The sequence below is a fragment of the Labrus bergylta genome, chromosome 15 (assembly GCF_963930695.1).
Source record: "Labrus bergylta chromosome 15, fLabBer1.1, whole genome shotgun sequence".
NCBI lineage: Eukaryota > Metazoa > Chordata > Actinopteri > Labriformes > Labridae > Labrus > Labrus bergylta.
Genome location: NC_089209.1, coordinates 712,742 through 725,241, shown reverse-complemented (window position 1 = coordinate 725,241; position 12,500 = coordinate 712,742). Strand labels below are relative to the sequence as shown.

The 12,500-nt window shown below is 38.0% G+C and overlaps 2 protein-coding genes across 7 annotated transcripts in view; one reads left to right on the top strand and one right to left on the bottom strand.

Annotated features, from left to right (window-relative positions):
- The window catches only part of tnfaip2a (tumor necrosis factor, alpha-induced protein 2a), a 17,858-nt gene extending 8,089 nt beyond the window's left edge, over positions 1–9,769 (bottom strand). Inside the window, exons 1-4 of one of the 6 annotated variants that reach the window (XM_065963980.1) lie at positions 9,606–9,769; positions 7,665–7,775; positions 267–754; positions 1–166 (exon numbers count right to left, since the gene is read on the bottom strand). The exon at positions 1–166 is cut by the window's left edge and continues 46 nt beyond it. In XM_065963980.1, the coding sequence (XP_065820052.1) occupies positions 1–166; positions 267–754; positions 7,665–7,775; positions 9,606–9,651 (811 nt within the window). In that variant the 5' untranslated portion in view covers positions 9,652–9,769. Of the gene's footprint in view, positions 167–266; positions 755–7,664; positions 7,776–9,386; positions 9,579–9,605 lie in introns of those variants that run through there. The other 5 variants (XM_065963977.1, XM_065963976.1, XM_065963975.1 and 2 more) reach the window with 5 other exon arrangements.
- An 893-nt stretch (positions 9,770–10,662) lies between these two features.
- The window catches only part of LOC136182717 (protein LBH-like), a 2,687-nt gene continuing 849 nt past the window's right edge, over positions 10,663–12,500 (top strand). Inside the window, exons 1-3 of the mRNA XM_065963775.1 lie at positions 10,663–10,960; positions 12,169–12,270; positions 12,361–12,500. The exon at positions 12,361–12,500 is cut by the window's right edge and continues 20 nt beyond it. Coding sequence (XP_065819847.1) covers positions 12,214–12,270; positions 12,361–12,500 — 197 coding nt within the window. The 5' untranslated portion in view covers positions 10,663–10,960; positions 12,169–12,213. The remainder of the gene's footprint in view (positions 10,961–12,168; positions 12,271–12,360) is intronic.

The window sequence follows — 12,500 nt, the reverse complement described above, 5'->3', positions numbered from 1 at the left end:
CTGTTTCCAGCTCTGAAGCTGCGAGGTGGTTCAGTCGAGCAGAGAAACTCTGATGGTAAAGTCCTGCGTAGAGGTTCAGGATGTCCATTTGAGGAGGGTAACAGTCCACTACCGACCTCCCCACAGTCAGAAGGTCCTCCTTCACACGTCTCCCCACACGACACACCTGCACAGGCGTATCAGTGACACAAAGTGTTTCAGAGAGCTGGTTAGAGTTGAACAGTTGATGTGGTTACCAGATCCTGCTGTTCCTGTGTTTGACCCACCTCCCTCTTCAGAGGAGTTGACAGACCATCAGAATCCTCCTCAGCAGCCTTCATCAGTCTGGACTCCACCATGTTCTGCAGGAGTTTATTGTGAGTACTCAGAAACTTCTGGGGACGCCACACTGGGACTTTGTCCGCAGGAAACCCGGTCCAGCGCCGGTCCTGCTCCTCCTGCTGCTGGATGCAAACCACAGCACTCCTCAGGACCTCCATCGCCCTGGAGGAGGGGGGGGAGGGGCAGGGGGAGGAGGGGGAGGAGGGGGAGGAGGGGGAAGAGGTGAAGGTGTCGTGGATGGCCGTTATTATCTGCAGTCTGAGAGTCTCCAGGTCTCCCAGCAGCTGGTCCTCTTCCCCCTCACTGACGGACTCCTGACTGAACAGCTGCTCCTCCCTGATGATCAGCTTCCTGCTGACCTCCTCCAAACGTTCCTCTTCCTGCTCCACCGTCTCCTCCACCCGCTGAGCCTCATCACCCTCCACCTCATCCTCTGCAAGGCACAGAAACCTTTCCTGGTAAAGTTTTGTTGGTTCTGTTCATTTTATGTTGGTTCTTGTAATCAAAGATGTTCTTTTGTTTATGTTTTAAGGATGATCTCTTGGTTCTGTTTTACTGTTCTGTTGGTTCTGTTTTAATGTTCTGTTTGTTCTGTTTTACTGTTCTGTTGGTTCTGTTTTAATGTTCTGTTGGTTCTGTTTTAATGTTCTGTTTGTTCTGTTTTACTGTTCTGTTGGTTCTGTTTTAATGATGTTCTGTTGGTTCTGTTTTAATGATGTTCTGTTTGTTCTGTTTTAATGTTCTGTTTGTTCTGTTTTAATGTTCTGTTGGTTCTGTTTTAATGATGTTCTGTTGGTTCTGTTTTAATGTTCTGTTTGTTCTGTTTTGATGTTCTGTTGGTTCTGTTTTAATTATATTCTGTTTGTTCTGTTTTAATGATGTTCTGTTGGTTCTGTTTTAACTATGTACTGTTGGTTCTGTTGTAATGTACTGTTGGTCCTGTTTTAATGATGTTCTGTTGGTTCTGTTTTAAGGTTCTGTTGGTTCCGTTTTAATTATGTTCTTTTGATTCTGTTTTAATGATGTTCTGTTAGTTCTGTTTTAATGATGTTTTGTTAGTTCTGTTTTAATGTACTGTTGGTCCTGTTTTAATGATGTTCTGTTGGTTCTGTTTTAAGGTTCTGTTAGTTCTGTTTTAATTATGTTCTGTTGGTTCTGTTTTAATGTTCTGTTGGTTCTGTTGTAATTATGTTCTGTTGGTTCTGTTTAATAATGTTCTGTTGATTATGTTTTAATGTACTGTTGGTTCTGTTTTAGTTTTTTGTTGGTTCTGTTTTAATGATGTTCTGTTGGTTCTGTTTTAAAGATGTTCTGTTCGTTCTGTTGTAATGATGTTCTGTTGGTTCTGTTTTAATGTTCTGTTGGTTCTGTTTTAATTATGTTCTGTTGGTTCTGTTTAATAATGTTCTGTTGGTTCTGTTTAATGATCTTCTGTTGGTTATGTTTTGATGTACTGTTGGTTCTGTTTTAGTTTTTTGTTGGTTCTGTTTTAATGATGTTCTGTTGGTTCTGTTGTAATGATGTTCTGTTGGTTCTGTTTTAATGTTCGGTTGGTTCTGTTTTACTGTTCTGTTGGTTCTGTTTTAATGATGTTCTGTTTGTTCTGTTTTAATGTTCTGTTGGTTCTGTTTTAATGTTCTGTTGGTTCTGTTTTAATGTTCTGTTTGTTCTGTTTTAATGTTCTGTTGGTTCTGTTTTAATGATGTTCTGTTGGTTCTGTTTTAATGTTCTGTTTGTTCTGTTTTAATGTTCTGTTGGTTCTGTTTTAATTATGTTCTGTTGGTTCTGTTTTAATGATGTTCTGTTGGTTCTGTTTTAATGATGTTCTGTTAGTTCTGTTTTAATGTACTGTTGGTCCTGTTTTAATGATGTTCTGTTGGTTCTGTTTTAAGGTTCTGTTGGTTCCGTTTTAATTATGTTCTTTTGGTTCTGTTTTAATGATGTTCTGTTAGTTCTGTTTTAATGATGTTCTGTTAGTTCTGTTTTAATGTACTGTTGGTCCTGTTTCAATGATGTTCTGTTGGTTCTGTTTTAAGGTTCTGTTGGTTCTGTTTTAATTATGTTCTGTTGGTTCTGTTTTAATGTTCTGTTGGTTCTGTTTTAATTATGTTCTGTTGGTTCTGTTTAATAATGTTCTGTTGGTTCTGTTTAATGATGTTCTGTTGGTTATGTTTTAATGTACTGTTGGTTCTGTTTTAGTTTTTTGTTGGTTCTGTTTTAATGATGTTCTGTTGGTTCTGTTTTAAAGATGTTCTGTTAGTTCTGTTGTAATGATGTTCTGTTGGTTCTGTTTTAATGTTCTGTTGGTTCTGTTTTAATTATGTTCTGTTGGTTCTGTTTAATAATGTTCTGTTGGTTCTGTTTAATGATGTTCTGTTGGTTCTGTTTTAAAGATGTTCTGTTAGTTCTGTTGTAATGATGTTCTGTTGGTTCTGTTTTAATGTTCTGTTGGTTCTGTTTTAATTATGTTCTGTTGGTTCTGTTTAATAATGTTCTGTTGGTTCTGTTTAATGATGTTCTGTTGGTTATGTTTTGATGTACTGTTGGTTCTGTTTTAGTTTTTTGTTGGTTCTGTTTTAATGATGTTCTGTTGGTTCTGTTGTAATGATGTTCTGTTGGTTCTATTTAATGTTCGGTTGGTTCTGTTTTAATGATGTTTTGTTGGTTCTGTTTTAATGATGTTCTGTTGGTTCTGTTTTAATTATGTTCTGTTGTAATGTTCTGTTGGTTCTGTTTTAAAGATGTTCTGTTGGTTCTGTTGTAATTAAGTTCTGTTGGTTCTGTTGTAATGTTCTATTGGTCCTGTTGTAATGATGTTCTGTTTTAATGTTCTGTTGGTTCTGTTTTAATGATGTTCTGTTGGTTCTGTTTCAATGATGTTCTGTTGGTTCTGTTTTAATTATGTTCTGTTGTAATGTTCTGTTGGTTCTGTTTAATGATGTTCTGTTGGTTCTGTTGTAATGATGTTCTGTTGGTTCTGTTGTAATGTTCTATTGGTCCTGTTTTAATCATGTTCTGTTGGTTCTGTTGTAATGATGTTCTGTTGGTTCTGTTTTAATGTACTGTTGGTTCTGTTGTAATTAAGTTCTGTTGGTTCTGTTGTAATGTTCTATTGGTTCTGTTTTAATGATGTTCTGTTGGTTCTGTTTTAGTTTTTTGTTGGTTCTGTTGTAATGATGTTCTGTTGGTTGTGTTGTAATGATGTTCTGTTGGTTCTGTTTTAATGTTCTGTTGGTTCTGCTTTAATGATGTTCTGTTGGTTCTGTTTCAATGATGTTCTGTTGGTTCTGTTTTAATTATGTTCTGTTGTAATGTTCTGTTGGTTCTGTTTTAAAGATGTTCTGTTGGTTCTGCTTTAATGATGTTCTGTTGGTTCTGTTGTAATGATGTTCTGTTGGTTCTGTTTTAATGTTCGGTTGGTTCTGTTTTAATGATGTTCTGTTGGTTCTGTTTCAATGATGTTCTGTTGGTTCTGTTTTAATTATGTTCTGTTGTAATGTTCTGCTGGTTCTGTTTTAAAGATGTTCTGTTGGTACTGTTGTAATTAAGTTCTGTTGGTTCTGTTGTAATGTTCTATTGGTCCTGTTTTAATGATGTTCTGTTGGTTCTGTTTTAATGATGTTCTGTTAGTTCTGTTTTAATGTACTGTTGGTTCTGTTTTAAAGATGTTCTGTTGTAATGATGTTCTGTTGGTTCTGTTATAATTATGTTCTGTTGGTTCTGTTTAATAATGTTCTGTTGGTTCTGTTTAATGATGTTCTGTTGGTTATGTTTTAATGTACTGTTGGTTCTGTTTTAGTTTTTTGTTGGTTCTGCTTTAATGATGTTCTGTTGGTTCTGTTGTAATGATGTTCTGTTGGTTCTGTTTTAATGTTCTGTTGGTTCTGTTTTAATTATGTTCTGTTGATTCTGTTTCAATGATGTTCTGTTGGTTCTGTTTTAATTATGTTCTGTTGTAATGTTCTGTTGGTTCTGTTTTAAAGATGTTCTGTTGGTTCTGTTGTAATTAAGTTCTGTTGGTTCTGTTGTAATGTTCTATTGGTCCTGTTTTAATGATGTTCTGTTGGTTCTGTTGTAATGATGTTCTGTTGGTTCTGTTTTAATGATGTTCTGTTGGTTCTGTTGTAATTAAGTTCTGTTGGTTCTGTTGTAATGTTCTATTGGTTCTGTTTTAATGATGTTCTGTTGGTTCTGTTTTAGTTTTTTGTTGGTTCTGTTTTAATGATGTTCTGTTGGTTGTGTTGTAATGATGTTCTGTTGGTTCTGTTTTAATGTTCTGTTGGTTCTGTTTTAATGATGTTCTGTTGGTTCTGTTTCAATGATGTTCTGTTGGTTCTGTTTTAATTATGTTCTGTTGTAATGTTCTGTTGGTTCTGTTTTAAAGATGTTCTGTTGGTTCTGCTTTAATGATGTTCTGTTGGTTCTGTTGTAATGATGTTCTGTTGGTTCTGTTTTAATGTTCGGTTGGTTCTGTTTTAATTATGTTCTGTTGGTTCTGTTTCAATGATGTTCCGTTGGTTCTGTTTTAATTATGTTCTGTTGTAATGTTCTGCTGGTTCTGTTTTAAAGATGTTCTGTCGGTTCTGTTGTAATTAAGTTCTGTTGGTTCTGTTGTAATGTTCTATTGCTCCTGTTTTAATGATGTTCTGTTGGTTCTGTTGTAATGATGTTCTGTTGGTTCTGTTTTAATGTTCTGTTGTAATAATGTTCTGTTTTAATGTTCTGTTGGTTCTGTTGTAATTAAGTTCTGTTTGTTCTGTTGTAATGTTCTATTGGTTCTGTTTTAATGATGTTCTGTTGGTTCTGTTTTAGTTTTTTGTTGGTTCTGTTTTAATGATGTTCTGTTGGTTGTGTTGTAATGATGTTCTGTTGGTTCTGTTTTAGTTTTTTGTTGGTTCTGTTTTAATGATGTTCTGTTGGTTCTGTTTTAAAGATGTTCTGTTAGTTCTGTTTTAATGTTCTGTTGGTTCTGTTTTAATGATGTTCTGTTGGTTCTGTTTCAATGATGTTCTGTTGGTTCTGTTTTAATTATGTTCTGTTGTAATGTTCTGTTGGTTCTGTTTTAAAGATGTTCTGTTGGTTCTGCTTTAATGATGTTCTGTTGGTTCTGTTGTAATGATGTTCTGTTGGTTCTGTTTTAATGTTCGGTTGGTTCTGTTTTAATGATGTTCTGTTGGTTCTGTTTCAATGATGTTCCGTTGGTTCTGTTTTAATTATGTTCTGTTGTAATGTTCTGCTGGTTCTGTTTTAAAGATGTTCTGTCGGTTCTGTTGTAATTAAGTTCTGTTGGTTCTGTTGTAATGTTCTATTGGTCCTGTTTTAATGATGTTCTGTTGGTTCTGTTGTAATGATGTTCTGTTGGTTCTGTTTTAATGTTCTGTTGTAATAATGTTCTGTTTTAATGTTCTGTTGGTTCTGTTGTAATTAAGTTCTGTTTGTTCTGTTGTAATGTTCTATTGGTTCTGTTTTAATGATGTTCTGTTGGTTCTGTTTTAGTTTTTTGTTGGTTCTGTTTTAATGATGTTCTGTTGGTTGTGTTGTAATGATGTTCTGTTGGTTCTGTTTTAGTTTTTTGTTGGTTCTGTTTTAATGATGTTCTGTTGGTTCTGTTTTAAAGATGTTCTGTTAGTTCTGTTGTAATGATGTTCTGTTGGTTCTGTTTTAATGTTCTGTTGGTTCTGTTTTAATTATGTTCTGTTGGTTCTGTTTAATAATGTTCTGTTGGTTCTGTTTAATGATGTTCTGTTGGTTCTGTTTTAAAGATGTTCTGTTAGTTCTGTTGTAATGATGTTCTGTTGGTTCTGTTTTAATGTTCTGTTGGTTCTGTTTTAATTATGTTCTGTTGGTTCTGTTTAATAATGTTCTGTTGGTTCTGTTTAATGATGTTCTGTTGGTTATGTTTTGATGTACTGTTGGTTCTGTTTTAGTTTTTTGTTGGTTCTGTTTTAATGATGTTCTGTTGGTTCTGTTGTAATGATGTTCTGTTGGTTCTATTTAATGTTCGGTTGGTTCTGTTTTAATGATGTTCTGTTGGTTCTGTTTTAATGATGTTCTGTTGGTTCTGTTTTAATTATGTTCTGTTGTAATGTTCTGTTGGCTCCGTTTTAAAGATGTTCTGTTGGTTCCGTTGTAATGATGTTCTGTTGGTTCTGTTTTAATGTTCGGTTGGTTCTGTTTTAATGATGTTCTGTTGGTTCTGTTTCAATGATGTTCTGTTGGTTCTGTTTTAATTATGTTCTGTTGTAATGTTCTGCTGGTTCTGTTTTAAAGATGTTCTGTCGGTTCTGTTGTAATTAAGTTCTGTTGGTTCTGTTGTAATGTTCTATTGGTCCTGTTTTAATGATGTTCTGTTGGTTCTGTTGTAATGATGTTCTGTTGGTTCTGTTTTAATGTTCTGTTGTAATAATGTTCTGTTGGTTCTGTTTTAATGTTCTGTTGGTTCTGTTGTAATTAAGTTCTGTTTGTTCTGTTGTAATGTTCTATTGGTTCTGTTTTAATGATGTTCTGTTGGTTCTGTTTTAGTTTTTTGTTGGTTCTGTTTTAATGATGTTCTGTTGGTTGTGTTGTAATGATGTTCTGTTGGTTCTGTTTTAATGTTCTGTTGGTTCTGTTTTAATGATGTTCTGTTGGTTCTGTTTCAATGATGTTCTGTTTTAATTATGTTCTGTTGTAATGTTCTGTTGGTTCTGTTTTAAAGATGTTCTGTTGGTTCTGTTGTAATTAAGTTCTGTTGGTTCTGTTGTAATGTTCTATTGGTCCTGTTTTAATGATGTTCTGTTGGTTCTGTTTTAATGATGTTCTGTTAGTTCTGTTTTAATGTACTGTTGGTTCTGTTTTAAAAATGTTCTATTGGTTCTGTTTTAATGATGTTCTGTTGGTTCTGTTTTAATGTACTGTTGGTCCTGTTGTAATTAAGTTCTGTTGGTTCTGATGTAATGTTCTATTGGTTCTGTTTTAATGATGTTCTGTTGGTTCTGTTGTAATGATGTTCTGTTGGTTCTGTTTAATGATGTTCTGTTGGTTATGTTTTAATGTACTGTTGGTTCTGTTTTAGTTTTTTGTTGGTTCTGTTTTAATGATGTTCTGTTGGTTCTGTTGTAATGATGTTCTGTTGGTTCTGTTGTAATGATGTTCTGTTGGTTCTGTTTTAATGTTCTGTTGGTTCTGTTTTAATGATGCTCTGTTGGTTCTGTTTAAATGATGTTCTGTTGGTTCTACTTTATGTTCTGTTGGTTCTGTTTTAATGATGTTCTGTTGGTTCTGTTGTAATGATGTTCTGTTGGTTCTGTTTTAATGTTCTGTTGGTTCTGCTGGTTTCAGTTCTAACCATGTGATGTTCTGACCTTTAGTGGGTTTGTGGTTCTGCTGTCTGAGGTTCTTCCAGATCTTTCCGGGGTTCTTCAGTCTTGGGAGTCTCCTCTTCTCTCTGTCCGGGTTCTCCTCCACGCCTCCTGCTGAACAACACGTTCTTTTCTATAAAGTCGTTAATGTTCTGACAGAACCAGAACACTGAAACCTTAAATCTTCTTTTTGTTCATCACATAATAACGAACATGTGACGTCATTAACAGAACAAATACATTAACAGGAGGAACAACAAAGCACTTCTAATAGTGTTGTGGTAGTGGCAGTTCACTTTATGTGGATCTTTCTGTGGCTGTTTTGAATGGCAGCAGTTATTGTAGTGGGTCTACTTGTGTTGATCCTGTGACTGTTACACTCCACTTTTGTATGTTGGGCACCTGTGTTATAATGTTAAATGTAGGTTAGTGCAGTACTGTCCTTTGTTTTCACCTCATGGTGGTAGCCATTTTTGATTGTGGGAGTGGCTACCATTGTAGTTGATGCTCAAATTTAAACTCTGTTGATGCATCTTTGATGGCCCTTTTGTTTGTGTTGGATCTATGTTCCATTATTGACCCATGTTAACACCTTTTAGTCAGTAGTCCCATGTTTGTTCTTTGTATCCTAATTGCACATTTGTTGTTTTGCTGTATTCTGTGGATGTAGTGTTTGAATCAGTACAATTTAGATAAACACCCATTTAGTAATGTTAATGTGTAAATCATTTTTTTGCAGAGTGCACTTTAATTCAATGAATACATATTGTTATGTTTTAGAGTGACTTGCCATATTAGTTTAAAATTGATGGTGTTTTTATAACAAATTATTGATTCATTGTTTTAAGGGTGGGGGTGTTACGGTGTGTTTCCCTGTGCTGTGTGTTCCTTCTCCACTTCCTGTTGTCTCCAGCCCAGGTGAAGCCACTAATTGAACGAGGCACACCTGGCCTCAGAGCTTAAAAGGCCTGTAGTGGCTGCAGAAAGAGAGGCATTTGGAGTTGGCACTGCTGTGCCTCTCAGTCAGGGAGTGTCTGTTGTTTCTCATTTGATCTGTGTTATCATTTAGTGTGTCATATTGTAATGAATCCCTTTGTTTTGACTTTTGTTAAGGTGTTTAAAGTATTTTAATGGGTCACTATGTGGTTTGTTGTTAGCCCCATAGGGCTGCCTTATGGTGGGGCGTAACAAATGCTTGTTACAGGCTTCACCTGAGCTAGAGAACAGAAAGGGAGAAGGGACACATACAGCACCCCACCCTTAAAACAATGAAGAAATACTTTGTTATAAAAACACTAGAAAATACCAGAAATGTTAAACTAATATGGCAAGTCACTATAAAACATTTATTCATTGTACTAAAGTGCATTGTGCAAATAAATGTACACATTAACTTTACAAAATGGGTGTTACCTACCGAGGCTAATTAGCTAACAGTCAGGTTTGGTTCTGATTTGATGTCAGAACCCGGAGAATAAAATGTTCTGATGTGAAAACTTTGAGCTCGTTGAGTTTTACAGACACCGAGGGTTTGGATCAGCGGACTACATGTAGGATCCGTTTCAGAGGAACGTCACAGGTGATCAATCACTTCAAACAGACCGACAGAACGTATGACGTAAACAAAGATCAGCTGATCCTCAGCTGTTCATCAGCTGATCTTAGTTTACATCCTGAAATATAAAAAACATCACGGACAAGTTGAACGTTTAAAAAGCTTCCTACCTCTCATCTCTCCGACACGCGAGCCTGTGAGGGGGCGGGGCTACACATGACGACGCGGAGACACTGTCTGTCTGTCATTAATCTTATCTCGCATTATTTAATCTGGGCTTGACTACTTGCTCTCAATTTGTGACGTCATTATAAAATCATGTGTTGGCTCGTTGTTTTAAATTCTTCAATGTCAGAAAAGATGCAGAAACAGCAAACAGCTGTTCTTACCTCTTAAGCTCTGCCGCCCCCTGCTGGGCACAGGATGAAACCACATCTTCTGGACCACCTCACACTTCAGTCAGAACTCCTCCCGGTCTTAGATCAGGGAACAGAGAGTCTAGAATCTGAAACCTGGTCTGGATCCTGGACTGAAGGCGTGAGGGAGTCAGGCTCTGAAGGTGTCAACAGTCGGAGAGTCTGAGAGCATCCTCAGCATCAGCTGATTCTTACTTTCACTTTCTGTATGACACTGCAGCATCTCTCTCCTCTCTGTCTCTCTCTCTCCCTCTCTCTCTGTCTGTCTCTCTCTCTCCTCTCTCTCTCTCTCTCTCCCTCTCTCTCTGTCTGTCTCTCTCTCTCCTCTCTCTCTCTCTCTCTCCTCTCTGTCTCTCTCTCCTCTCTCTCTCTCTCTCTCCCTCTCTCTCTGTCTGTCTCTCTCTCTCCTCTCTCTCTCTCTCTCTCCCTCTCTCTCTGTCTGTCTCTCTCTCTCCTCTCTCTCTCTCTCTCTCCCTCTCTCTCTGTCTGTCTCTCTCTCTCCTCTCTCTCTCTCTCTCTCCCTCTCTCTCTGTCTCTCTCTCCTCTCTCTCTCTCTCTCCCTCTCTCTCTGTCTGTCTCTCTCTCTCCTCTCTCTCTCCTCTCTCTCTCTCTCTCTCCTCTCTGTCTCTCTCTCCTCTCTCTCTCTCTCTCTCCCTCTCTCTCTGTCTGTCTCTCTCTCTCCTCTCTCTCTATCTCTCTCCTCTCTCTCTCTCTCCTCTCTCTCTCTCTCTCTCTCTCTGTCCCTCTCTCTCTGTCTGTCTCTCTCTCTGTGTGTGTGTGTGTGTGTGTGTGTGTGTGTGTGTGTGTGTGTGATGTCACACTGTACTGATGTCCTCTCATCTGTAACTAGATCGATCATCAGCGGTTAATAATCGATGCAGCTCTGATCAATAATAGATGGAGGAGGCTGGTGAGGTCAAGGGGGCGGGGCTTAAAGTCAAGTGTGATGTCATGAATACAGACAGCCAATAGGAAACAAAAATAATAAAATAAAGATTCTTTAAGGGCAACACAATCAGAGAGCAGAAACCAAAACAGACGGAGTCAAATCAGGACGACATGCAAATACACACACACACACACACACACACACACACACACACACACACACACACACACACACACTCACACACACACACACACACACACACACACACACACACACACTCACACACACGCACACACACACACACGCACACACACACACTCACACTCAGGAAGAGACACCTGAGTTGAAAGTGAGGGCGGACGTCTGAACGACAACGAGCTTCAACTCTGAGTCACATTATCGCTGTTTTCATCATCATCATCATCACCTTCATCACCAGGTGGGTCAACGCCTCTCTGTGATTGGTCGATTGTGTGTGTTTTGATCTGATGTTAATCTCAGTGATGTTGCTATAGAAACGAGATTTAGTTTCAGCTTCATTTGGTGAAACTTTCATGTTTTAAAAAAGTTTCTGTTTGACGAGAAGGAAACACGAAGTACACAGGTTCATAAACTAATCTTACAACGTGTCAGTTGTCATGGCAACACGTCCGCGATCAGCTGTGATGTGTTCAAGATCTCTTCCTGTGGAGGAAAAAAAAAATGAGCTCATTGGTGGTGTTCAATAATCCAGAAGTTTCCAAAGGGTCAGCTCTCCATCAGAGAGCGACGTCTGGGAAACACTAGATCATCTTTATGACTTCAAACAGAACCCTACAGAACCCGGAAGAACATTTCAAACGTTCCCCAGGAACACACGTTCTAAAGGACTGCTGATACTCCGGTCAGCAAGTCTTTACTGAGAAACCTGGGAACTCTTTCAAGGAACAGAGTAAGCTAGAATCTTAACCCTGTGAAGACCTACAGAAACCTGCAAGAGTGCTGTGGTGGTCTGACAGATGTGTAGATTGTGGTGGTCTGACAGATGTGTAGATTGTGGTGGTCTGACAGATGTGTAGATTGTGGTGGTCTGACAGATGTGTAGATTGTAAAGGAACCTAATAAAATATTTAAAAAAATACTAAACAGACACCTGAGAACATAAAAAAAGACCTGCCTCATTTGGTCATCACTTACAGTCAGAGCAGAGAGTTTACCTGCAGCAGGTGTTTGGTGTTACCCAGCATGCACCTGGTGCAGACTGAGCTGATTTCCATTGATTTGACTGCAGAGTCTGAGCAGACAGCCAGATCATGAAACAGGAAGTGAAATCACCCTGCCTCAGTCTCAGGTGTACTGATGATGTCAGAGGTCAGCGAGCACAAAGATTAACCTCCTAAGATGGGTTCATATGATTTCACGATGAGGTCACAGTGATGTCATCAGCCTATGTGACAGACAGTGTTACCAGGTGCATTATGGGAAATGCTTTTTTTTATAAAGATAAGTAAATAATAAATAAACACGTTAAATATTTTGTTATAAAATGGTTTCTTCATCTTTAAATTTGAATTATTTATTTTTTATATATTTATTTCATTTTCCTGTTTCCTGTCTGTGTTTTGCATATTTTTTTTATTTTGGTTGTATCCTGTTGCCTCCTCTCAGCCTCCTGCTGTCTCTGTGCTCCGATTGGCTGAGATAACACAGGTCATGAACACCTGTCAGCCAAAAGTGGGCGGAGCTTCTGAACAAGAGGTTTCTCTCCAGGTGAGACTCAAACATCTTAGTTTAGGTGTACTGCCACTTTAAGAACTGCACCTGATATCATCAACACGCTCTCTGATTGGTCCCTTCCAGGTGATTCCAGATGCTGTGGAGCGTTTTCCAAAACTTTCCAGGCGCGTCCCATCCATTGTCGTGGAAACGACCGACGGAGAAGAGGTGGAGAGTGGCGAGCTCCGCTGGCCTCCTGATGATGTCAGTAGTGATGTCAGAGA